Genomic DNA, 27010 nt, shown 5'->3' on the forward strand with positions numbered 1-27010 from the left:
TGGATCTGATAAAATATTAAATTTATTTTTTTAAATTAAACTATACAGTCAAATTTAATTGAACTTGAAAATTTATATTAGAACCATAAAATTCTATTTTTAAATTACTTTCTTGAACTATTCATATCATAGGAAATTATCTTTCAACATCTATAAAATTATAAAAGGTCAACCTATTATATTTTTCATCCATTAATGAAATCTAATGAATATTTATTATTTATTGATGCATTTGAAAGTAAAAAACTTTTTATAAAAATAATAAGATTTAGAGGTTATAAATATTCTTGGAAATATCTAGATAAAAATTTTATTTTTTCATACTATAACAACTTATATATCTCTTTTATTCTTAAATTTGAAAGCTCTTTCTATTTATTAATTTTATCATCAAATGATTTTTAAATCTCATTTATAAAGACTGTTTTTACGAGTGATAGGATTAGTCTCATTAATTTTTGCACTTTCTAGATGAAAAAAAATACATAAATATTTAATTAATCACCAACCAAACATCAAATTTCTTAAATATATTGCATTTTTTATATCATAATTAACAATACTATTTATTATTATTATTATTATAGAATGAAACTGGGTCATCCTTGTTGCATATCCCAACATTCAACCGGTCCACCGACCATCTAAAAGTGAAAACACAAACAATAATAAAAACAAGCCAGATTTCATGGACCGTTTTGATTGGAGTTCTTCTGTATTCTTTTATTGGATGAAATTTCACCATACCCAACTCTTGGTGTTAATGTTTTGCATGGAGATAAGATTCTCTCCTCTGTTGTGAACCAATCGATGAAATTTAACGGCTAATAGGATGCCATGTCATCAGATTTAGTAATGTTCTGAGACTTCCGAGGTCAGACGATCCTTTCTCATATTGTTTAAGATTTTGGTGGGACCAAAGCAGATCTTTGCCCTTATAACATCAAAGTTAATCCGTTCACTCGGTTAACCCTGTTACTAATATTATTAAAAATATATATTTTAAATTTAATCATACCTTAATTTTAACATTTCAAATTTTAAATTTAATTTTAAAAATTACTAATTTTAATTTTACAAGTATCAAACAACTGAAAACTTATATAAATTTTAATTTTAAAATTTATAAAATTAATTAAAATACACACAAGTTATTTCAGACATTCATAATAATAATAATAATAATAATAATAATAATAATATATATATATAATTTTTTTTTAAGATATCAAATAGCAATCTATTATTTTTCTCAAGAGATTAAATTGCATCAACTCTAAGTTGATTTATTTTAACATTTAAATCACATATTTCCTTTAACTTGGTTGATTTATTATTATTTTTTGTAGTATTTATTGTTTATTTGTATATTTATAAGTTTTATAGTTTTTTTAATTATTATATTAATGTATAATTTATACGTGAGAGTTTGAGATTCGTTTGTTTGAGCTTACTAACTTATGTGCTATAATTTGAAAAAATAAAATGTTATTTTAAAGAGGTAGTACAAATCAACAGGTATATTTTTGTCAAACTAGCATTATGGAAATCTTGAAAAGCAAGAGACAGGTTGGTCCAAAGTGACAGAAAAAGTAGATTTTGTGCTCCACAAAAGCTAAAGTAAGAGCAGATTATTAAATTCCGCAGCAGCAGTAATCCTACTGCTTTTCTCTGCTTTTAGGGATGCTTTATGCATGGCTAGTGTTCCATTCCCAATCCCCACTGACCCTTTTGACAGGGATCACAAGCCTTGATGATTCGTTGATTCATCAATTAATGGACTTCCATATTCATGCTTTGATCATGTAATAATATTCACAAAAATAACTTGATTATTTGAGATGGGTGCACGCGTTATTTTGTCTGTCAACAAGAGAAACAAGATTTCCTGTTCTTCAACAGAACAAACAAACTGCTAGTACAAGTTGGATTTCTTTAAAAAAGGTAATAAAGCAGAGCTTGAGGTCTTTTGATTTGCTCCAAAAATAAGATTCCAAAGGGAAAAGGAGGACATAAAGTGAGTGAACATCGCATACCCTCATCAATCAAAAGAAGAAAGAGAGAGTGAAGCCAAGTTCTGAGCAGTGGAGGAAAGTAGGTTAGATGCTCGACTTCACAAACAGTTATGGAGCTCATCAATCACTGAAAAATTTCTAACACTAAAACAAAAGGATCATAGGATTAGTTTTTGTCTGCCTGTTCCTCAATGGCTTCGTATTCCCATTTTCTGCTTCTCTATTTATTCCTCATGTCTTCTGTTATATGCCAAGTGACAGGTGAGTTCTTGATTCTGCAACTCTGTTATTCTAAGAATATTTTCATTTAATCTCTTTGGTCTTCAAGCAAATCCCTGTTTGATCAGGATTAAGTAAAATGTCGTCCCACGTTACCAAGTAGCATACCAACTTGTTTTCCTGTCGGAATCTGAAGTATTTTTCCATGCTTTTGCAATATATACACTAGTGATGACAACAGTAAGAGAAAGTTTATGAAATTAAGAAATGAAAAGAAACGAAATGAAATGAAAGTCATTGATTTTCTTATTGTCCGATCGCCTGCTGGATACAAGTCAAGTCACAGCCACCTAATTTATTTACTAGAGAAACAATAAGAAAGAAAACAACAGAATGGTAATGATGTGTTTTTTCTGTGTGCGCGCTTGCTGTTCAACATGCAGAATTCATCAGCATAGATTGTGGAGGCACAAGCAATTACACAGATCCAATAACTGGACTTGCATGGATTTCAGACAATGGCACTATCATGAACTACGGAAAATCGGCAGAGGTAGAAATTACAAATGGAAATATGCAGTATCGAAGACGGCGAGACTTTCCTATAGACAGCAAGAAGTATTGTTACACTCTTGGCACCAAAGAGAGACGTCGGTATCTTGTCCGTGCCACATTTCAGTATGGAATCTTAGGAAATGGAGATGCATACCCCCAATTTGATCTCTACTTGGATGCAACAAAGTGGTCAACTGTGGTAGTATTGGATGCTTCAAGAGGGTATGTGAAGGAAATGATTATCAGGGCTCCTTCAAGTTCAATTGATGTGTGTATGTGCTGTGCTTCAACTGGTTCTCCCTTCATATCCACTCTAGAATTGCGACCTCTCAACCTTTCAATGTATGCAACTGATTTCGAGGATAATTTCTTCTTAGAGGTAGCAGCCAGGGTAAATTTTGGGGCTCTGAGCAAGGATGTCATAAGGTCAGCTGATTTCCAAATGTTATAGAAAGATAGCGTAGAGTTAATAGAGCACTTCATTAATTAGCTTTCACCTCACTTCTGTATTAAATCAAGTTCTTGGGAAACATGCAAAGATGTCAAAATATATAACATTTGCCTCTCTCAGGTACCCGGATGATCCGTATGACAGAATTTGGGATTCAGATCTTGAGAAGAGGCAAAACTACCTTGTAGGTGTGGCCCCTGGCACAGTTAGGATCAATACATCAAAGTACATAAACACTAGGACTAGAGAATACCCTCCTGTTAAAGTAATGCAAACAGCTGTTGTTGGCACTCAAGGGGCACTTAGCTATAGGTTGAACCTTGACGACTTCCCTGCCAATGCTCGAGCTTATGCATATTTTGCCGAAATTGAAGACTTGGGAGCAAATGAGACTCGGAAATTCAAATTGCAGCAACCTTACTTTCCAGACTACAGCAACGCAGTGGTAAATATTGCAGAAAATGCCAATGGGAGCCACACACTTTATGAACCCAGCTACATGAATGTGACTCTGGATTTTGTCCTTTCATTCTCTTTTGTCAAGACCCGAGATTCTACACGAGGACCACTCTTAAATGCGATTGAAATTAGTAAATACATAAGGATTGAACCGAGGACTGACAGCCAAGACGGTAAGTCTAAATCTCAGCGTATTGGAGTTTATCTAATCCTAAAAAGTAAAAACCAGCTGTATGCAGAGCTCCAAATCATTATTCTGTTCTTGATATTTCCTAACATTATGAGAAAGAATATGCTTCGCCAATATTAGCTGTGTTGAATAACTACAATTTCACTGGCAGTGACTGTTCTCAACGCCCTTCGTTCTCTGTCTGCTGAAAGTGCTTGGACAAAAGAACAAGGCGATCCTTGTGTTCCTGCTCAGTGGGATTGGGTTAATTGCACCTCAACCACACCACCAAGAATCACTAAAATGTAACTTCTTCTCACTTGGTTAATTCCAGATCATGTTCATATATTTCATAAAGTATATTGCATATTTGCATTTTAGACTCTTGTGTTTGAAAAAAAGCAGGTAGTTGCAGTTGGTGTGAATACTTATTATTCCATTCATATCTGTTCATTGATTTGTCAACTAGAGTACTTGCTTTTCCATGTTTAACTGCATGCTGCGGTCATCAACTTGGAGAAAAAATAAATCAATTATGCTCAGAAAGGCTACAATATTTTCCTTCTATACAATATAAAAAGGTGTTGCTAACTTGCACTGGACTCCACAAATGTTTCCACTTTAGCTAAGAAGTTTATGGTTCGAACTTGCTGAGATCCTTACAAGAGTGACTCTACTGACATGCTGAACAGTGCACTGTCAGGAAAGAACCTGAAAGGGGAGATTCCACCTGAGATTAATAACATGGAGACATTGACAGAATTGTAAGTGATATTATGCAATATATGAGTTGAAATACTTCATATTATTCTCTATCCTAATCCTTTTCTTTTTTGTAGGTGGTTGGATGGTAACTTGCTTACAGGGCCAATCCCTGGTATAAGCAATCTTGTTAATTTGAAAATTGTGTAAGCTTTGAAATTCATGGCTTGCATTTCACAAGTTTATGCTAAAAATGCATGTTTACTAGTTCATATTTCTTCGAATTTACAGTCATCTGTAAAAAAACTGACCAGTCCATTTCCTGCTCTATTTAATGGCCATCCAGGCATCTGGAGAACAACAAACTGAGTGGTCAATTACCCAAGTACCTGGGTAGTTTTCCAAACTTACAAGAGCTGTAAGTAGCACTCTCGACGTACTTAACTGTCGCCATATACTATATGTGGTGATTCACACCTCACCAGACTCTTGATTGCAAATGAAGTACAATCAATCCTTTGATCCTATGCAGTCATGTTTCCATGACGCTACTCCGATACTCAGTGCTGTAAAATGCCTTTATGCAGGTACATACAGAACAACTACTTTAGTGGGGAAATACCTTCAGGGTTGCTAACTGGAAAAATTACTATCAAGTGAGTATATCAAATTATTGTATGTCATTGTTTACCCTTTGGCTTAGATGACAATAAAAGAGGTGGCGAGCTGTTGTCTGATATGAAATTGGTGTAGAGAATGAAATATAGTGTGTGGCACAGAACATTTATAAAGAGCTACAACATTATTCTCTTGCAGTTATGAACATAATCCTGGACTGCATAAAGCGGCAGGGAAGAAGATTCATTCTAAGTTGATACTTGGAATTTCGATCGGCATACTTGCAGCACTATTAGTTGTTCTGATAGGAAGTTTACTGTTTTTGCGTAATCTGCAAAGAAAGACGTCTCATCAAAAAACTGCAGTTCAAGGTCTGTATACCTCAGTTATCTTCCTAGTGCATGGAAAAAATTTCTGCATTTCTTAAGTGTTCTTGAGTCCATCAGGTAGTTCTTTGCGTGTTAATGCCAAACCTTCAACTGCGTATTCTGTATCACGGGGTTGGCATATGATGGATGAAGGAGTTTCATACTATATTCCGCTCTCTGAGATTGAAGAAGCTACCAAAAAATTTTCCAAAAAAATTGGTAGAGGAAGTTTTGGGACTGTCTACTATGGCCAAATGAAAGATGGAAAAGAAGTGGCAGTCAAGATAATGGGTGACTCAACCACTCATATGACCCAGCAGTTTGTGACTGAGGTAACATCATATTCAGCCAATTTGTTGAGTTCTAGATTTGAAACGTTGAAGGGCTAAAGAACAAGAAACTTTGTTAGCATAAGACCAGACCACGAAGCATCTGTTATGAACTCCAAAGGGCTGGTTAATTAACTACATTAACATACCTGCAGGTTGCCCTCTTGTCAAGAATTCATCACAGGAACTTGGTTCCTTTGATCGGCTATTGTGAAGAAGAAAATCAACGTATTCTGGTTTATGAATATATGCACAATGGAACTTTGCGCGATCACATACATGGTTTGCAATCCGCACATGATAATTGCTCAATTTCCACCTTTTGTTTCTTTAGTTGTAACATTTTGAATCAAGATCAATGAGATGACCTTTTAACAGGTTCTGTCAACCAGAAGCGCTTAGATTGGCTTGCTCGTCTGCAGATTGCAGAAGATTCAGCAAAAGGTTAATTTAGAACTTCTCATTTGTTTATGCATTAGTATTTGTTTTACAAGTTCACAGAATAAACATATATTTAGATAATTGTAGGACTTGAATACTTGCACACTGGATGCAACCCCAGTATCATACACCGCGATGTTAAAACAAGCAACATTCTCCTAGACATCAATATGAGAGCAAAAGTTTCAGATTTTGGGCTTTCAAGGCAAGCAGAGGAGGATTTAACCCATGTATCAAGTGTGGCACGAGGAACAGTCGGCTACCTGGATCCTGAGTAAGGCACATTCGTCTGGTGTGCGTAACCATCATTTTTCTCTACTGCTTATGCTTAACCAATCATGTAACTGCTTCTCCAGGTACTATGCAAATCAGCAATTGACTGAAAAAAGTGATGTCTACAGTTTTGGAGTAGTTCTCCTTGAGCTGTTATCAGGGAAAAAACCTGTTTCAACAGAAGATTTTGGCGCTGAGATGAACATTGTTCATTGGGTATGCATTTTCACTGTCATCATTCTTTCCAAAGACATATAAGCATCTTTCTTGAATCAGAGCAAATATACTTCTAATCACCGTGTGCTGATCGCTGTCTATGAAATCAAATTAAGACTTAATAATCCTGAGGTGCTGCGATCTTGTGTAGGCGAGGGCCTTGATTCGTAAAGGAGATGCGATGAGCATCGTAGATCCTGTCCTCATAGGAAATGTGAAGATCGAGTCCATTTGGAGGATTGCTGAAGTTGCAATCCAATGTGTAGAACAACGTGCAGTTTCGCGACCAGGGATGCAAGAAATAATTTTGGCAATACAAGAAGCTAACAAGATTGAAAAGGGAACTTACGGCTGTCAAAAACTACATTCTGGTAGTTCAAAGGCACAATCTTCCCGGAAAACATTACTTACAAGCTTTCTTGAGATTGAGAACCAGAGCCCCGACTCATCTAATGGTTGCCTTGTCCCAGCAGCCAGATAATTTTCTTTCCAGCAGCCTTTGCTTCTCTGTAACATATACTCTTACCCTCTTCACAGTTTTTTATTTGTTTTTTGTACCTTTTTTTAGATTAAATGTACAATAAAATAAAATTGAGATGTCCACAATTATTGTGTCAGAATAAATGAATTGACTAGAAGAAAGAAGAAGAAGAAGAAAAAGAAGAAGAAGAAGACGTAATGATTGTACTGCCCTATCAAACAGGTGGAGAGAGGGAGAGCCTTGTGTCTCAAGCAAATTTGGCTGCCTCCCAAGTCTCTTGGTTGACCTATTATATATATATATATTGCTTTGATTCCACATTTTTGGTGGCGTGCGTGAATACTTTCTTTATCCTTCACTTGTTTTGGGGTTATTAAAAGAAGATAGTTGTTTACAAATATATTAAAATAATATTTTATTATTATTATTTAATGTTTTATATTGTTTTAATTTAAAACTATATGAAAACATTAATTTTAAATAAAAAATTTAAAATTTTTGAAAAATACATTTCCGAACACTATCTTTATACTAATTTAGCTAATAACATACTAAATAGCATGGCAAACAATAATTTTTTTATCTTATCCTATAGTTGTGTGTATCCTTCAAAATTAAAGACAGGTTGAGATTATTTACTGTAATAACTTCTTTGTTTGTATATGTTCCATTGTTTTTACTTATGCATTTTGCATGTCTTGTAATATGAAAGAATGCGAGAAACTTTTTGATGAAAAAAATATTTAGTTAAAATTAAATTTGGCAAGCATCTAGCCTCCGTGTAGGGGCTGGAAAATCTTGAAAAACAAATCCAATCATTTGACAATATGTATGATATGATTCGACTCCATTAGAATTGGGGTTTCTATTCTATAATTGAAATTCAAGCTGTCACCAATTCACAAGCTACCTCAAACAAGGCTGCTTTAGTTTACCTAACAAAAATAATACCTCAAGAATTCAATCAAAACCCCCCACCAAGTCCTGTTGGCTTCTTCTTGGAGGGCTTTTTGATTGTACAAATCCCAATAAGTCAAACACGAATAACATAGAATCCACGGGAAGTAAATTCGAAACATAAAGAGGCAAGGCAAGGCAATAAAGAACCCATGAAATGAGAGGTTGTTTGAAAGAATAAGAAAAAAACAGGGAGGAAGACGACGACTAAAAGCAAAAGATTAGTAGATAAGAACCCAAAAAAAAAAAAAAGAGAGATTAAAGGAGAGCATCCTCAACAGACAAACAACACACAGCCACCCACCTCTTCAGAATTATACACAAGTATTCTCTGACCATCAATAAAACCGAACCACTTTGCGTCACAAAGCCGCCCCAGAGAGAAAGCTGGAGACATAGACCTTTCTCTTATGTTGTTTTCTCTTTATTGAGACATCAGCTACTGGTTTTTGGGGGCTTTCAGTTTGAGGGAGATGGAGATGATGTGTTATCAGTTGAGCAACTCATCTTACCAAGATTCCCTTAAAGTTTTGGAGGCTGATATCCAGCATGCTAATGCTTTGTGAGTTAAATTTATGTTTTTTTTTAGACTTCTCTTTTGATGATGAGATGGGTTGTTTTTGTTTATTTTTATTTCTTCTTGGGATTTTAAGAATCACTTGTTCTGTTATGATCAACAAGAACACAGGTTGTTTTGTTATTAATTTGAGGAAAAGAGGATAGGAATTTTGTTGTAGTTGGTCTTATCATGTTGCTTTTTATGATCGATTTTAATCAGTGCTATGCTATTTTTAGATTTTGTGAGCTTGTAGAACGATATTTTCAAGTGGGAGTTAATGTATCGGTTGAGTTTCATATTAGTTAAACATCAAAAAAGATTGGTATATTTCTGTACAGTACACACAAAGAAGGATTTTGGTGGTGGTATTGCAATGTCTGCCTGGTCAATTGCAGCTAAAGTGAGCTACTTTGACTAAAATTTCATAAAATTCCAAGTGCTGATAAGCAGAGATAGTTGGGAATTGGGATTCTTTCTCTTATTATGCCTTCTCTGTTTTCAGAAAAAAAATGAGTTGGAACTTTTAAAGTTTCGTTCTTTTTGTGGTGACCAGTATTATGCTTGGGCCAAATAGCGTGACTCAATTTAACTAATTTTGTTACATGATGTGAATTATGGTGTATTAGGGCTGCTGCAATTCCAAAGGACAAGGGTGGAGCACGCCTGCGGATGAAATTAGCTTACAATCACTGGGCTCCTCTCTTTTTCTTTCTGCTACAAAGAATAGATTGTTCTTATTTTTGCCTGCTCCCCAGATATCTAAATTTCTTTCATGTACTAGTATATAAGGTCAGTTCTCTTTTTGGTCCGTTGATTCTTGAAAGATAGTTTGCTAACGTTTCCATTTCTTTCATATTGCTGTATATAGTTGGAAAGTTCTTAAATTTTTTGCTCGTTAATGCCTTGCAGGTGTATACTGATGGTAGACCAGGCCTATCTAAGCATGGAAGGAAAGCAACAGTTCAGGAATTCTATGGTATGCAAATTATCTACTTCTTTTTTGGCTTTTCTTAATCTATAGACTATAGTTATGAATGCATTAAAACTAATTTCCAACCATTCTGATTGTATGTTTTATTTGACTTTTTTCGTTTTCATAAAAATGAATGGCAGGTGTTATATTGCCGTATCTTCAACGGCTTAATAGTAACTTAGAAGAGTTGGGGGATGTTAAGGGAGAAAATTATGGCATGGGGAGTTTGGGCAAAAAGAAGGTGGAAGGAGATAACAGGCTTGCCAATATTGATTTAGAGAGGGAAGATGAATGTGGAATTTGTTTGGAGCCCTGCACCAAAATGGTCTTGCCTAACTGTTGTCATGCAATGTGCATCAAATGCTACCGCAATTGGTAACTACAAGCCTCGAAATCTTACTGCAATATCATGCCCTTTTCCTCTGTGAATACTTGATATCGAAGAGAGTTGCCATTATTTTCACTTATTTGGTTTTTTTTCACAATTGTAGGAACACAAGGTCGGAGTCCTGCCCTTTTTGCCGTGGCAGCTTAAAGAGAGTTAACTCGGAAGACCTGTGGGTTCTCACTTGTAACAGTGAAGTTGTTGACACAAAAGCGATTTCCAAAGAGGATTTGCTGCGGTTCTACCTCTACATCAACAGCTTGCCAAAAGATTATCCTGATGCTCTTTTCTTAGTGTATTATGAGTACCTAATATAATTGAAAGTAAATTAGAAGAATGATGTATAGAGGGAAAATGCCGACCTTTGAAATGTAAATAGAGTCCGGTAAGAGCTAATGTCCCTGATTCTTAAACAAAATAATCAACTCATCTTATGTTGAGTTCTTGAGCATCAGCAACCTATAAATAAATATAATCTCTAAATATGTGAAAATTAAGTTTATTTTTTAGAACATAAAGCAGCACATTTATACTTATCATCAATACCCTTGTTGTGCTTCTCCTTTCTAACAGTTACAATGACAATATTTAGAAAAATGTATGCTTGAGGTTGTCTTCGTTTCACATTTGTTTGTCCTACCTTGCCATAGGATCTGTTTCTTGTAATGAAATGGATTTAGAGTAGAGTTTGTGCATGGAGTGTCCATCTTGTTTACCCCTTTCAACTCACTTATGGATTATGATAGCATTGGTATTACGAGTTTCAATCTGAGTTTTCTTTTTGTTTGGGTTTTCTACGTACTCACCATACTGCTTCTGCTACTGCAAGCAGCAAACTGCAAGTCTGGTTTCATTGCCAGGTTCCGTTGGCCTTTTTATTTTTTCTTAACCAAGCTTTTTGGCTATGCCTGTGCTGTTTTTGCTTAAACGAGTTGGCATGGGAAACTAGCGGGAAAATGGGTCCTGCAGTGATTTCAATCGAGTAGAATATCATGATGATGATGGGAAAATAAAAATAGAATTGAAATTCCTAGATATATTGCAGTGCTCGTAAAGATGGAATCGTGTGAGAATTGCTTCAGCCTGCCACTGTCACAAAAGCTCATAGCCATTTCCATGTAGGGATGAATAGGAGCTCTTCCTACCTGCTGATTAGGGTCTCCTTCCACCCGATCAAATGAAGGAAGCATCTTTTTCTTCCCCTTCCATCCTGCCTAATAAAACTAGATTGTCATGCCCGATTAACTTCAAGGAAACATCTGAAGTAAACGGTGTCAGGAACAAGTGATCATGTTTAACTGATCAAACGAATGATTACAAGTGGGTGATGGGTCTTCGTTGATCATAGGACCACCATAGTCTGGCGTGACTAGCTAGGCCCAAGTTGAAGAGGAATAACAACCATGCCAGAATAAAGTAACTTCCTGTAAATATCGAGAGAGAAAGACGACGAAGAAGGCAGAGCAATGGGCCTGATTAATTTACTGATCTCACTTTATCTAAATATAAGAAAAGGGAAAGGGAAAGTGAAATGCGGGCTTTGTGAATTGAGACAGAATTATCATTCAAGGAGCAGTTGGACCAGGTTACTTCGCCAACTGACAACAGTGATGAACTACAAAACCCCCTCTTGGCTTCTAAAGTGTTTGTTTTTGCAGTAAAAAATGTGGTTTGGTTTGACCATAATACATAAGTGTGTAATAAACATTAAAATGCAGGTTTAATAAAGTGGGATACATGTTAAAACTTTGGTCAACTATGATCCAATCACAGGTTAACTAAAAGCATGCATGATCTACTTTTAAGATTCTTGCGTAAAAATTAATTGAAGCAAAAATATATATTTATCCTCACTTCTCCTCCCTGCTTTCTTGAGAACCAGTGAAACGATTATTCTCATCATCCATGTTTTTTAATCTCTTCACTGACCTATTTGTATTCTGGAACAACCTCTATTTACATATGTTGTTTTTCTCGTTTTTTTTAGCTACAAATGATTGCAGAACCCACAAACCAACACTGAATCTACACAAACCACCATCCACAATTAAGATCTACAATTCGTGTACTAGCAAGTGTTTTCTGCATCAAAAACTGGATAAATTTTGATTTCAATATTTTTTTAATTTTAATTGTGCATGTTCTTAAAAATTTTGAATCTAACCAAATCTTGTTTACTGTTAAAATTATATCTCTATTTATTATTGTAGAACCCTTGATTTGCTCTTAATAATTTTAGTAAGCATTTGTGGTTCTAATGTTCTTCTTTCTCAATTGCATTATTTAAGGGATTGATAAATTTGTTGATTTTGATTTCATAAAGTAAATGGATAGAGATTTAAAGTGTAGGTTCAATTATTTTGAGTTCAAGAAAATATATATGAATGGATAAAATGATGTAAAAAGCTAAGATTATGTAAATGATGTAGAAAGAAAAAAAAACTCATAAAAATTATGAGTAGGATTAATAGGGTGTAAAAAACTAAAATCAAGTAATGGATACTATAATATTAAAACCAAACTAAATTAAAGAGGAAGAATGTATTAGCCAGTATCAATGCAACACAAATTCAATGCAAACTAATATTGCTTTTGATCCTACATTAACTAAATTGTTTTTGGTCTTAAGCATGGCTATTTAAAAAAAGAATGATGAAGTCCTAGATAAGCAATCTCAGAGAAGGAAAATATCCAAAGCTAGACAATTTAATGATATCATAGAAATAATTAGATCATCTCAACTGATTCTATGATAGATTCAAGCAAGGTTATCAAAATTGCATTTTGACTATTAAAATCGTATGATTTCACGAGTCAAAACATATAAAACGTGCAAAATCGGGTTTAAAACTTGAAAACCAATAAAATCGGTCAAACTCATGTAAAATCGATCTAACCCGTAAAAAACATTAAATCTGGACTGATTTCACCTGAAATATAAAAGAGCTGCAACAGCTACTAACTTCCCCACCCGACACTCTACGTCTCTACCCTTTCTCTTTTCCTGGTTCCTCCTTTTTCTAAATTCAGCATATTAAGAAATCTTTAATCTCTACTCTTTAATTCCCTTTTCCCCTTCCCCAGTTCCCCCTTGCCCCTACCCCAGTTCCTCCTTTCCCAAAATCTTTACTCTTCACTCACCAACAATGCCTTTGATCTAAATCTAACTGTCTCCACTCTCCACTTTTTACTCTCTATTCTTTCAGTTCCTTTGGTTTTGCTTGCTATTGAGAACAAGGTAAGAATTTACTCCTAAGCTTTGTTTTTTCTGTCTCGTCTAGTATTCCCAGTGTAGTAGCTAATTGTCCAATCAAGTACCTAATGAGTGTGTGCTAGTGCTAAATAAATTACCATAACTTTACTTCTTCGCTTACGGCTGACTAAATTTTAAAAATGTGTAAAATGATAATTGCACTCCTTCTCAAACTTCATTAATCAGTGAGGAAGAAGCATGATAATAAGGACTATTTTACACAACTAATTTTCATTAGTATGAAATAAGAGATGCTAAGAAGTAAAGATTTGACTTTAATTTTTTATGTTCATTGTAGGTTGACAGTTAAATATTATGGTTGTAAATCAGAAATTAATGTTAAATGATGATTGTTTTTTATTTTTATTCTGCACAAGTAATATCCAACATTTTATTCTTCTTTCTACTTACAACTTTCACTTTTAAACTTTACTCTTTTGGTTTTAATAAAGTAACTAGGAATACACCAACTCTTATTGTGAAGTTTTTTATGAATTGATGATCACTTACTAATTGAGTTATAGGAATACTACTTTGTGTAAAGACAAAGGTAGCCAAAACTAGCCTTACTGTATATTTTATTGACGAGACATCCTTTATTGGAGAAAGCAGGTCAACAGAGTTTTATCTTGCTTTTTTCCACCTAGAGTTATTTCTCAATGAAAATTTTAACTTTACAATTCATATTAAAAAGATTCATATTTCTTTAAGGGTTATCAGTTACAAGGTGTCTAGTATTTCTATGACCATAAATTAACTCCCTTATTTGGTTCAGTATATGTTCGAACAATGAAAAATTTTCTACATAGCTAATTGAAATCTATTGTTACCCAAATTAAAATATCAATATTAGTTTTAACACATATGAATTGTCGATTGAAAAGAGTAGGAAACTTTGGACATAAGATTATTTCTTGTCCTGCTTAGCTTTTATGTTCTATGTTCATCTATAAGAGAAAAATGCAATGAAGAAAGAAATGGATTCCCCTGGGCTAAATGCTTCGAATGTAGTAGGTTACTCTTTTTTTTTTTTTTTTATGAATTCTTTAGGTGGACGTAGATGAATTGAAAGAGATTTCAATCCTCTAAAAACATGATGGCTATTATTTACTATACCTATCCAACTGACTGGATTTAACCAAATAACCATTTTGTCACCCTTAATCTTTGTATATTCTACTTACTCTAGGTAATACATAATTTAGAGCAACTGTATCTAAATTGATTTCTTAAATGGTTCACTAGACTAGCAATTAATCGATAGCTTTGAGCAATTGAAGGAATAATTGCTTTTTTCTTTTAAACCATGCATCTAACTAACTTTTTATTTGTGTGAAAGCCTTTTTTAAGTATTGCTTATCATGCCTTCTTATCATAATATGTTTTGTTGATAAAATGAATTTAATTCCCTCATTTATAGCAATGCAAACATGGAGTGAGAAAAAGAAAGAAGATTTTAAAAATCTAATGAGCACTAATGAATGAGATACTGAATCATGATGGCTATTATTTACTATACCTATCCAGCTGACTGGATTCAGCCAAATAACCATTTTGTTACCGTTAATCTTTGTATATTCTGCTTACTCTAGATAATACATAATTTAGAGCAACTGTATCCAAATTGATTTCCTAGATGGTTTACTAGACCAGCAAATGATCGATAGCTTTGAGCAATTGAAGGAATAATTGCTTTTTTCTTTTAAACCATGCATCTTACTAGCTTTTTATTTGTATGAAAGCCTTTTTTTAAGTATTGCTTATAACGCCTTCTTATCATAATATGTTTTGCTGATAAAATGAATTTAATTCTCTCATTTATAGTAATGCCAACATGGAGTAGAGAAAAAGAAGAAAGATTTCAAAGATATAATGAGCACTAATGAATGGGATACTAAATCAGGATAAGGTAACACCTTCGTTTAATCACTGCCTTTTGCTTCCTTTTTTGTTTGTAGCATTTGTACACTCCAGGTTATGTTGTGATTTCTTCTCTGATTGTTTTCAATTAAGAATTTATTTTAATTATGTTAAATTATTATTTATTACTTAACTAGATCTTGTAATTTAGTTAAAAAAATTTCTTGTGATTTTATAATTTTAGTTAAAATATTTTACCTGTGATTTTCTGATTTTATGATTCAAGTTATATTATATGTTTCGTGTCAAAAAAAGCATTTTTGACAACCTTGGATTTAAGGACTTGAGAGATGAAAATCTAGTTAAAAATGAAAAAAAATAGTATTGTTATATAGATTCCTTAATAGGTATAGGTTCTCTAGTTTCATGAACCTTTATGACAATACTTTAAAACCATAACCACAAAAGCAATGACTCTTCTTTATTATATAAGAATGAGGTCCGAACAAGATGTTGCTTTTAATGAATTTAACGTCTTCTAGATTTTGCACCTTTAGATTTTAAATGTAATTTTATTCCATGATCACAAACATATGGATGCAACAAGACTTCATATGGATTGTGTTAGAGATAGAATTGTATCAAGATTGATGGAAGAATTGTAGAATTTTTTTATTTTATGTAGTTAATTGTAGTTAATCTTAAATATATATGAATTATTCAATGTTATGTGTTGAAAACATTAATGTCCTATTTGGTCATTTCATATCCAACCACAATTTCAACAAAACAATAATGACATGTTTTCTATGAAGAAACAATTTCAACCATAATTTTTACCAAATACATAATTTGGGTAAAGAAACCTTATAAAAAAGTGATTTTTCAAAAATTATTATTCTCAAACCACAATCACAAAAGCAACCACAATATCAAACATACTCTTAATCTTCTAATTAAAAAATAGTGATTGTAGACCCATTATCAGCATGGTGTGCTTGTAGAGAGTTGCTTAGCCTTATAGTTATTAAACTTGAACTGAGAATAAACTTGACTTAGGTCATGGACAAGGCCAATTAACTTTATTTTTTTTTTAATTTTTTTTTAATAAAATAAAATAAAATAAAGTTATTATGTTTTTTTATTGAGTTGACTAGATCACTAATCGATCGAGATTATTAATTTGTCAAACCAGGTCAACTCTTTCTATTTATTATGACACTCAAAACAATTCATGTCCAAGTTGATCTGTGGTGCTTAATTTAATAAGGTAGTATTTGATATTGTGATAATGGTTGTTTTTTTAAAGTGATTGTAGCTTAGAAATATATCAAAATAATATTTTTATTTTTTTTTAAATTCATTTTTAACTTTAGCACATTAAAATGATTTAAAAACTTCTAAAAAATTAATTTAAAGAAAAAAATATTTTTTAAAAAAATACGATTAGATTGTAAAAATAAATACTACCTAAATAGGCTTATATAGGGCATAACAGTAAACATTTGACTTCTTTGACTCAAAATTACTAGTTATTCTCCAAACAATTAGGATATTTCAATTTATTGATTTGAAAGCCAAACTAACATTTTTACAAAATAATGTTGTGGCCTCAAATTATCATATAAAAACAAAAGAAAAAAAAGAATTTAAAGATATTTTTTTGGAAATGTATTTAAGGATATTTGAGCATTAGGCACTTGAAATTAGTAAAATAATAAGTTAATCCTTTTGGTTTAACATTTCATTATTGAATCCACGTGTTTTGTCATTTGTTTGTAACTTGAGTTTTTTGTTTGTTTTCTATGATAATTTGATGTTTTTCTTCTCATAAGTTATTAATTTATACGCTTATAATTTTTAAAACTAAAAGAATAACTTAAATTATAAAAAGATTTGAGGATTAATTTGTAATTTATTTATGATAAAATGAGTGACAAAAAGGTGGGAAAAAACTTTAAACCTATATTAACATTAACAAAAATAAAAATTAAAAGATATGGTATTTATTATGTATCACCTCACAAAACACTATTTATTGTAATAGTTTTTTTTGTTTTATTTTATTTTATCTTTTAACATTTAGTTTATTTGAGATTGGTCTTCACGGTTTATTGTGATTTGCTTTTTATATGGTTATTCAAGTCTCCTAATTCGTTTTGTAAGTATAATAAATTATCTTGGTTGACTCAAGTTTTTTTTATTGACATATTTTTTTTCTAATTTCATCATTAAACATTTAATTATTTATGAATTAAGCTACATGATTTGTTTTAGTTTACTTTATATTAGGTTATCATAGTTTCATGACTCAGATCATAAGTTTTACATGTTAATCTAGGTTAACTTAAGTCGTTTTACTGTGTTATTTTTCTAGATTTTTTTTTAATTTTATTCTTTAATAATGGATTGATTAAGAATATTGCTTTATAATTTATTTGAATTTCTTTTATATGAGGTTGTTTTGATTTCATGAACTAAGTCGTGAGTTTAACAGGTTAACTCAAGTCGACTTAAGTTGTCTTTTCAATTTGCTTCTATGAGGTTATCCTTATCTTATAACCTAGGTCATAAGTTTGGTAGGTTAACATAAGTTAACTCAGGTAATTTTTTTATTAATTTTTTAATTCATCCTTTAACATTTAGATTTGAGTTTCATGATTAGTTTTGATTTACTTTATATGGGTTTATCTTGATCTAATGACTCAACTTATGAGTTTAGTTAGTTAACTTGAGTTGAATAAGGTCAGTTTTATTTTATCCTCTTTTTCACTATATTCTTTTTTTCATTGATTTTTTTTTATTTTATCCTTCAACATTAGGTTAATTAGGGTTCATAATTTATTTCAACATACTTTATATGAGATTATTATAGTTTCATGATTAGGTCGATCCATGTTGTTATCTCTATATTGTTTTTTTTTTTAAGAATGTCATCCTGAATTTTTTTAGTTAAACTGTGTTTTTACTGATTGTCCAAGTTTTATTTTGATACGCCAAGTCAACCGATCACATCGAGTCAACCTCTACTAGTTTTAATTTTTTTCTTCTAGAAAAAACAACAATAATGCCTGATTTTTTTTTATGTTGAAAAGAGTTTGATTTGACAATAGCATAGTGTTGAATAATGATTTAGTATAATGCTAAATATAAATAAATCCAAACAAATCAATCTAAATGCCTTAGAAATTCAAACACAAACTCAAATCCAAGAACCCATAAATTCAAAACCCGAAACATTTTCAAATCAATAAAAAAAAAGGTTATAAAGGTTAAATAGCACACTTAAATTAATTTTTCTTTTGTTTTTAGTAATTGAAACCTTGTCGTCTTCAGGGAAATGAAGAATTGGGAAGTCCTTTGCTTTTAATGTTATTAATGAAGGATAAATATCATTTAAATTTAATGAATAAGAGATAAATATAATTTACATGATATTAATGAGATAGTAAGATCCTTTAGATGCCTTTTATATACCTATAAATGTTAGGAGATTATTACCTATGATATAAATAATTTATGTAATTAATTTAAAAGTAGAGCTCTGTAGTCCTGGATTTCTAATACCAATTGAACCTAGCACGTGGGAAAACTCGTATAAAAAGGTCATGGTTGTTCATTAAATTAATAACACATTTAGTTTAGTTAATTATTGAATACATGTGCTTGATTTTTGATGATTCATCAGGCCTATGTTACTTTACATTCAGCTGATGGTTAAACCCAAGTATATTGGGTCTGAATCAATAGCTGAACCTATGTGTATTGTTAGAATTACTTTACATTGGGTTAAGCAGGTGATGAAACCCAAATATATTGGGTATGACAACTTGGCAGACTCATATTATCTTAAGTTCGATTGATGGTTGAGCCCCTGTGTATTAGATGTGGTATATTACTAGACTCATTTGTCTAGGACTCTTCCAAGCTAAAAAAATATTGAGTTAAAAAAATATTGACTCATCAGATTAAAAAAAAATAATTCTAGTTTTAACATGTAGCCTGAATGATTGTGAATTATTTTGAATTACAAACAAAGATGGTATTACCAATATGAATTAGATAATGATATTTTAATGGTTTTGCATAATATTCCAGGTTGTTATTGATAAAATTTTATTCTTTAAATTTTTTGCACAACACCTAACCCATTTCTATGATTGAAAAAGTTTTATTATTTAGTATTAGAGCTCGAGTAATGTAAGTTACATTATCATAAATTCACATGATGACACCTTCATTTCCTTATTGAATATTGCTTTATACATGAAATCTATAAGTCAATTATTTAAAGTGTAATTTTAGCATTAATATGGAGGTCTAAGATTTGTGTGTTTAGGAAAGAATAATGGTCTTATCTTTTTTTGTTTAAAGAAGTTAGACAAAAACAATTAATTTTGTAGAATTCATGATTCAACAAATAATAACTTTATATTGGAAATTATGGAAATAAATGTCAATGGTCAACATGATTCAATGTTCAACTCCATTGGTGATAATTTTGTGTAACAACATTATACAACTTTATTTTAGATATAATTTGGTTTCAATTGTATTTGTTTTGCTTTTTTTGGTTTCAATTGTATTTTATAAAATCAAATTTCTTGTTACCATCAAAGGTTGCTTCTTATTAAGATTGTTCATGGGTTAGGTTTAAGAAAAGTTTTAAACTTTTTACTCGTTAATATATCTTGATTCAAAGAATTCTTTTGAAGAGTTTTGGAACTCTAAGAACATCATTCCCTTTTCCTTATTAATAATTTGTTGTTTTTCATTTCCTTGTTCATTTTTTTTATGAGAAAAGAAATTATAGTTAGACTATCCAATTAGGTTTCAAACTACTAGATATCATTATCTTTTATTTATTATTTTAGTTTAATTCGTAAGGAGTTCCTTTATATGCAAAACATATTGAAATCTAGTTGAATTCTAAGCATTATTCTTGTATACCTTCAAATCCAAATGAAGTTTTTTTTTTTTTAATTGAAAATTTACACTTGCATCAACATCTTTCAACTTGATTCTCTATGCACTATCAGTTTAATTCGTAAGGAGTTCCTTTATATGCAAAACATATTGAAATCTAGTTGAATTCTAAGCATTATTCTTGTATACCTTCAAATCCAAATGAAGTTTTTTTTTTTTAATTGAAAATTTACACTTGCATCAACATCTTTCAACTTGATTCTCTATGCACTATCATTTTCAAGTATATTTCCTTTACTTCAATTTCTCTCGCAATCTCATTTTCTTGAAAAAGTATATTTCCTTTACTTCAATTTCTCTCGCAATCTCATTTTCTTGAAAAAGTTTCAATGAATCCCAAGGTTATGGCTATTTCACTATCACCATGCATGAAAGATCCCATTTGAAAACATGATTTTCATAAAAAAAAAATATATAATCTTCCTGCTCAATACTCTAATCAATTTGTCGTGCCATCTCAGGAAGATCCATGTGAAAACCCACCTATGGCTGAAAGGATAGCACAATTTTTTATGACAAATTGGGGAGACCGATATGTAATAAAGGGGCAAAGAAGGAGGCTAAAAAAAGACAAGGACAGCACGATTTTGAATAATAAAAAATAAAATAACTGTTTGGGAGCTCAACAATGCCATCGGGAGACATAGGAACGACACCGTCGCAGTCAACTCCGCGAAAACGCGCCACAACCAAGCCGTTTTGGTTTTTATCACCACGGTCGCGATTGTGTTAAAAAAACCAGGAGGCACGCAGATCTGTGAAAGCAAGTAACGCCAAATTCTAGGTTTGGGTGGGAAATATTTCTCTGCTCCGCACTTAACAATCAACCGACAAATCACCGTTAATTCCTCCACAAGTCAAATCCAACTGCGTTTCCTTGATTTCTCCGTCTGTTTATATCCCCAAATCAAACAGTCTCGAATTCCCTTAGGGTATCCTTCTTGCCAACCTTGAATGATTTAATTTAATTAGCAGATCTGATAGCAGTTAGGTTAGAATTTAATTAGAAAATGTCAGAATCAAAGGAACAAAATGGAGTGACAGCAGCGGAAGATGAAGAATCAAATGGAGTTGATGCTGCTCATACCAACCAGGTAATCACTGATTATCTCTCAAGTTTTACTCTCTTTTTTTTATGGATTGAATTTTGCATATTATTATTATTATTATTTGAGGGAGAGAGGAAATGCGTGCAGGAGGGAGGAGAGATGCAGCATGTTGAAAGCAAAGAAGATATGTTCGAAGATGCAACTGATGATATTGAAGAGAATCAGTTTCAAGAAATTGTCGATGATTCTCCTCTACTACAAGAACATGGTGCTTCTTCTCCTTCTATTGATGAATTAAAAGCAATCCTTGATAAGACTCTTCAAGAAAAACAGACCCTCTCTACTGAATTAAAGGTCCTTTTCTTCTTCTTCTTCTTTTTTCAATCCCTTTTGACGTTATTGATTTGTAAACGATATTTGGGTTTTCTTTTTTTTATTTTTTGATCAGGAAGAAAGGGAAAGCATCGCGAGGGAAGTTTCTATTCTACGCCATGAGCTTAGGGGTTTGGCGGATAAACAGTCTTTGTCTGCTGATTATGGAAATCAGGAGGAAGCGGTGGCCGGTAATGATACTTCCTTATCGCGTGAGATGTTAAGTGAGTGCTCTCAGTTTGTCAAGGTTGCATTGGATGAGCGCTTACGGACTGAGGGGGTGATAAGAGAGCTGAATCAACAGATCGAGGATCTTACAGTGAAGGCTCAGGCGGAAGAGGGTGTTGAGGTTGTTGCAGACAGGCTGTTGGCTTCACTTGGCGTGGTGGTTAATCCTGGAGAGTTGTTGGATTATTCAATTATGGGGAAACTGGCTCATGTTGAGAGAAGTGGCTCTTTGTTAGTTGAGCATTATAGCTGGATGCTCTATGAAATTGATCAGCTTAGGGCGTGTTTAACTGAGGGAGGGTTTAATTTTGAGGGGCAGGAGCTGTTTGGGCCTGCATTGGTTTTTGCTGCTGCCCGTGGTGAGTTGGTGGAGCTCAAGAGAAAGGAAGTAGAGATGGTGGAAAAACTAGGCCATTTAGAGGATGAAAGTAGGAAATTGCTTGAACAGGTTGAGAAGGAAAAAATGACGGCAGAGGCAGCAAATGTAGAACTTGGAAGAATGAAGGTGGAACTTGAGCAGGAAAAGAACAGGTTTGCAAATACAAAGGATAAGCTTAGCATGGCCGTGACCAAGGGGAAGGCATTGGTTCAGCAACGGGATTCACTAAAGCATGCTCTGGCTGAGAAAACAAGTGAGCTTGACAAATGTCTGGCTGAATTGCAAGAAAAATCAAGTGCCATTGAGACCGCAGAGCTATGCAAGGGCGAGTTGGTCAAATGTGAGAACTTGGTGGCATCATTGCAGGAAACGCTTGCACAAAGAAATGCAGTTTTGGAAAGCTTGGAAGTAGTTTTTTCTCAGATTGATGTACATGAGGGACTTCAAACGATGGATGTTGTAGAGAAATTGAAATGGTTGGTAAATGAGGTTACATCACTGCAGGGAAAGCTTTCAGAAAAGAATGCAATTTTTGAGAACTTTGAAGAAATCCTGTCGCACAATAATGTTCCCAAGGAGGAAACAGATCTTATTGAGAAGTTGAGATGGCATGTGAATTTGACTTCATCACTCGAGGAAACTCTTTCACAAAGGAATAAAATTATTGACTATCTTGAAGAAAGTTTTTCTCAGATAAGTGTGCCTGTGGAACTTCAGTCAGTGGATACTGTTGAAAAGTTGAAATGGCTTGTCGAGGAGAGAAATGCACTCAAGGATAATTTGCTGGAATTCCACAAATTGAAAGATGCCTTGTCTTTAATTGACCTACCTGAAACTGCTTCATCCTCTGACTTGAAAACTCGAATAGGTTGGCTCAAGGAATCAGTTAACCAATCAAAAGGTGATATAAATGAGTTGCGGGAAGAACTTGCTAGAACAAAGACATCTGCACAAAATGAGATTGACCAGTTAAGTGCTTTGCTTTCAGCAGAGTTACAAGAAAAGGAATATATTAAAATGGAGTTGGATGTCTTAGAACGCAACTTTGAAGAGGTCCATCAAGCCTCATCCGAAAAGCATCAGATGGTGCAGATGTTGTTAGAGCGTTCTGGAATAACAACAGACAGTCTTGAACCCAATCAGACTTATTCTGATCTGCCCATGCTTGTCGATAGATGCTTTGGGAAGATAAAAGAAGAAAGCAATTCGTCTTCTGACACTTCTGCTGTTGCTGAAGTGTTCGAAAGTATGCAGAGTCTCTTGTATGTCAGGGATCAGGAGTTGATGCTTTGTGAGGAACTTCTTGAAGAAGACATGCTGGTGAGATCAGAGGTGATTAATCTGTCCGGAGAGCTAAAAGTGGCATCCCTAGGACTTTCTGCATTGAAGGAGGAAAAAGACGTCCTGCAGAAGGATCTTGAGCGTACGGAGGAGAAATCTGCTTTACTGAGAGAGAAGTTGTCCTTGGCAGTTAAGAAAGGCAAGGGATTGGTTCAAGATAGAGAAAACCTGAAACTTCTCGTGGAAGAGAAGAAATCAGAAGTTGAGAATTTCAAACTCAAGTTACAGAAGCAAGAATCTATGGTTACTGACTGCAGGGATGAGATAAATAGATTGTCTGCTGATTTAGAGCAAATCCCAAAGTTGGAGGCTGATCTTGTTGCTGCCAAAGATCAACGTAATCAACTTGAGCAATTCTTATTGGAGAGCAATAACATGTTACAGAGAGTTATGGAATCCATTGATGGTATTGTTCTTCCTGTTGCTTCTGATTTTGAAGAGCCTGTACAAAAGGTGAACTGGCTTGCAGGGTACTTGAATGAATGCCAGCAGGCTAAGATCCACATGGAGCAAGATTTGGAAAAAGTTAAGGAAGAAACTAATAGTCTGGCTAGTGAGTTAGCAGATACCCAACGAGCAATGAAATCACTTGAAGATGCATTATCGGCTGCAGAGAACCAAATCTCTCAATTATCTGAAGAGAAAGGGGAAATGGAAGTTGCAAAAAGAACTGTTGAACTGGACCTGCAAAAGGCAATAGATGAAACAACTAGTCAAACTAGCAAGTTTACCGAGGCTTGTGCGACTATAAAATCACTTGAAGATTCATTGTCACTAGCAGAAAATAATATTTCTATGATCACCAAAGAGAGAGAAGAGGTCCAGCTGAGCAGAGCTTCTACCGAGGCTGAACTAGAGAAACTAAGAGAAGATATCACCATTCAAACTAGCAAACTTACTGAGACATTTAGAACTGTAAAGGCTCTTGAAGATGCACTGTCTCAGGCAGAGACCAATGTTTCTTTTCTGACTGAACAAAACAATCGTTTCCAGGATGACAGATCCAATTTGGAGAGCGAGCTAAAGAAGTTAACAGAAGAAGCTGATTCCCAGACTGGCAAACTGACATCTGCCTTGTCAACTATAAAATCACTGGAGGATGCATTGTCGAAGGCGTCAAATGATATTGCTGTGCTAGAAGATGAAAAGAAGATTTCCCAGCAGAAGATTTCTATGCTTAACTCTAAGTTGAACACATGCATGGATGAATTAGCTGGAACCAGCGGCAGCTTAGAAAGCAGGTCTGTGGAGCTCATGCATCATCTTGGTGATCTTCAAATTATTATGAAAAATGAGAGTTTATTGTCCATGGTCAGACAATATTTTGAGAAGCAGTTTGAGAGCTTGAAAAATATTGATCTCATTCTCAATGACATAACAGTGCACTTCGTGGACACAGATCTGGAAGCACTGAAAAGTTACTATGTGATGGAGGTAATAATTTTCATTTTTTCCTATTTTTTTGGTTTTGCTGAAGGATTTTGGGCTATTTCTGATCAATGTTTTTAAATTGAATTCTTTTCCAGGAAGATTCGTGCGTGACAAAACCTTTTCCATATGACCTTGGCAATAGGGTGAACAGTGGAATTGTTAACGGTCAGGTGAATGCAGCGGATATTGATAACATTCCCTTGTATTTTAAGGAGACTGTTGAAGAGTTTCAGTTGAGAAACAAAAATCTTGCAGAAAATTTTGAAGGTTTCTCAATTTTCACAAATGAATTTATTGAAGCACTATCGAGAAAATTAAGGATAAGCAGGGATGCTGTAAGTTCTGTTTTTGAAAGCATGGGGTGTTTGAAAGAAAAAATGAAGAATTTGGAACTGCTTAAGGAGGAACATGAGAAAACCATAGCCAAATTAGAACAAGATCGTAAAATTTTGCTATCTGCTTGTACTAATGCCACTAGAGAACTGCAGTTTGAAGTTACGAACAAGCTACTGGAACTAAGCTCTATTCCTGAGCTTGAAAAGTTGAGCTGTAATTCCATTCAAGAAGCAAGTGAAGCTGGTGCAGAGGACACAGAGCATCAGCAAAGGCTTGATGAAAGAGAATATGCCATGATAGCAGAGAAGTTGTCACTAGCTGCAACAAGAGTGCAAAATCTGGCTAAACTGTTTGAGAGTTCAAGTAATGTGGCAGCTGCAACAATAGAGGACTTGCAGAACAAATTGGTGGAAAGCACAGCAACTTCAGAAAAAGCAACAGAAAAATGTCTTATACTCGAAAATAGGGTTTTGGAGTATGAGACTGATGTCGAAGCATTACAAAAATCATGCAAAGAGTTGAGACTCAAAATAAAAGACTATCAAGCTATGGAGGAAAAGTTGATGGAACAGGAAGCTGAACTGTCAGCTTTACATGGTAATCTGTTGGTGAAAGATCAAGGTGAATATTTCAGGTAATTTTTTTAGAATCTAATTAGTTGTTTTGTTTTCTACTCACTTATTTGTGGATGCTTGTTGTTCCAGAGGCCGAAGAACCTCTCATGTCTGCATCGCAATTGAAAACCCTTTTTGAGAAGATAAATAGGATTGAAATTCCTTTTGAAGATTCAGAAGTAGGAGGTTTGGAAACTCATAGTTCAGTTGATGTAAAGAAATTGTTTTACATTGTTGATAGCATAAGTGAGTTGCATAACCAATTAAATACATTATCTCATGACAAAGAAGAGCTACTATCAACGCTGTCAACAAGGATTCTTGAAATTGAGAATCTGAAAGAGGAAACTGAAACCCAATTTAGAAATAGGCAAGACTACGAAAAGATGAAGAATGAAATGTCTGAGCTATTCTTTGGTTTAGAGAAGCTTATTGATATATTTGGAGATCATGGATTTGTTGGGGAACCAAAAGCCTCTGGTGGGCAGGGATTGCTGCCAGCGTTGGAAAAACAGATCATGGCCCTGCTCCTGGAAGTTGATAATTCAAATTCCCATGCTGAGGAACTTGATGTAAAGTTACTTGAGAGCCAGAAAATTATAGATGAATTGTCATCCAAGATTAAAGTGCTGGAAGATTCACTTCAAAGTAGAACTGCTAAGCCAGAGATTGTTCAGGAAAGGAGCATCTTTGAGGCACCCCCACCTGCTGTCTCAGAAATATCTGAAATTGAAGATGCGGTAAATACTCTGTGTGTCATGTTTTCCATGACGGACTTTCTTGATACACCACTATCACCTAGCCGCCGAAGTCTTGATAGATGTTTTGTTACCTAATAAGACAAATTTAATTTTATGGGCCTCTTAACTGTGGACTCCAGATAAATTGCAAACAGGTGTGGACTTCTACATTCTTGTTTTAGTCAAAGCATAAAAGATGAACATGGGGTGCACTACTACACCATGAACATGTGCACTACCACAGCATGAAC

General features: G+C 33.7%; 3 protein-coding genes across 4 annotated transcripts in view; all 3 read left to right on the plus strand.

The window, feature by feature from the left end:
* TNO1 (TGN-related, localized SYP41 interacting protein) overlaps window positions 1–27010 on the plus strand; it is a 36261-nt gene that overhangs the window by 7386 nt on the left and 1865 nt on the right. For both annotated transcript variants that reach the window (XR_844709.1, XM_011044039.1), the window contains exons 3-7: window positions 20731–21363; window positions 21466–21672; window positions 21767–25072; window positions 25165–26026; window positions 26110–26759. Coding sequence is in view for 1 of the 2 variants with exons in the window: in XM_011044039.1 (XP_011042341.1) it covers window positions 21280–21363; window positions 21466–21672; window positions 21767–25072; window positions 25165–26026; window positions 26110–26759 (5109 nt within the window). In the remaining variant the exon portion in view is untranslated. The remainder of the gene's footprint in view (window positions 1–20730; window positions 21364–21465; window positions 21673–21766; window positions 25073–25164; window positions 26027–26109; window positions 26760–27010) is intronic.
* On the plus strand, window positions 1790–7406 carry LOC105138047 (probable LRR receptor-like serine/threonine-protein kinase At1g67720). Its single transcript, XM_011044038.1, has 15 exons — window positions 1790–2276; window positions 2678–3215; window positions 3361–3872; window positions 4041–4173; window positions 4561–4632; window positions 4708–4776; window positions 4917–4988; window positions 5158–5226; window positions 5387–5559; window positions 5635–5888; window positions 6041–6167; window positions 6264–6329; window positions 6414–6600; window positions 6683–6815; window positions 6967–7406. Exons 1-15 carry the CDS (start codon window positions 2207–2209, stop codon window positions 7294–7296), a joined length of 2805 nt encoding a protein of 934 aa, XP_011042340.1. The 5' UTR covers window positions 1790–2206; the 3' UTR covers window positions 7297–7406.
* Window positions 8193–10728, plus strand: LOC105138046 (uncharacterized). Its single transcript, XM_011044036.1, has 5 exons — window positions 8193–8815; window positions 9439–9601; window positions 9722–9788; window positions 9926–10160; window positions 10277–10728. Exons 1-5 carry the CDS (start codon window positions 8727–8729, stop codon window positions 10485–10487), a joined length of 765 nt encoding a protein of 254 aa, XP_011042338.1. The 5' UTR covers window positions 8193–8726; the 3' UTR covers window positions 10488–10728.

Source organism: Populus euphratica, unplaced genomic scaffold (genome assembly GCF_000495115.2).
Source record: "Populus euphratica unplaced genomic scaffold, PopEup_1.0 scaffold317.1, whole genome shotgun sequence".
In the NCBI taxonomy this organism is placed as follows: Eukaryota; Viridiplantae; Streptophyta; class Magnoliopsida; order Malpighiales; family Salicaceae; genus Populus; species Populus euphratica.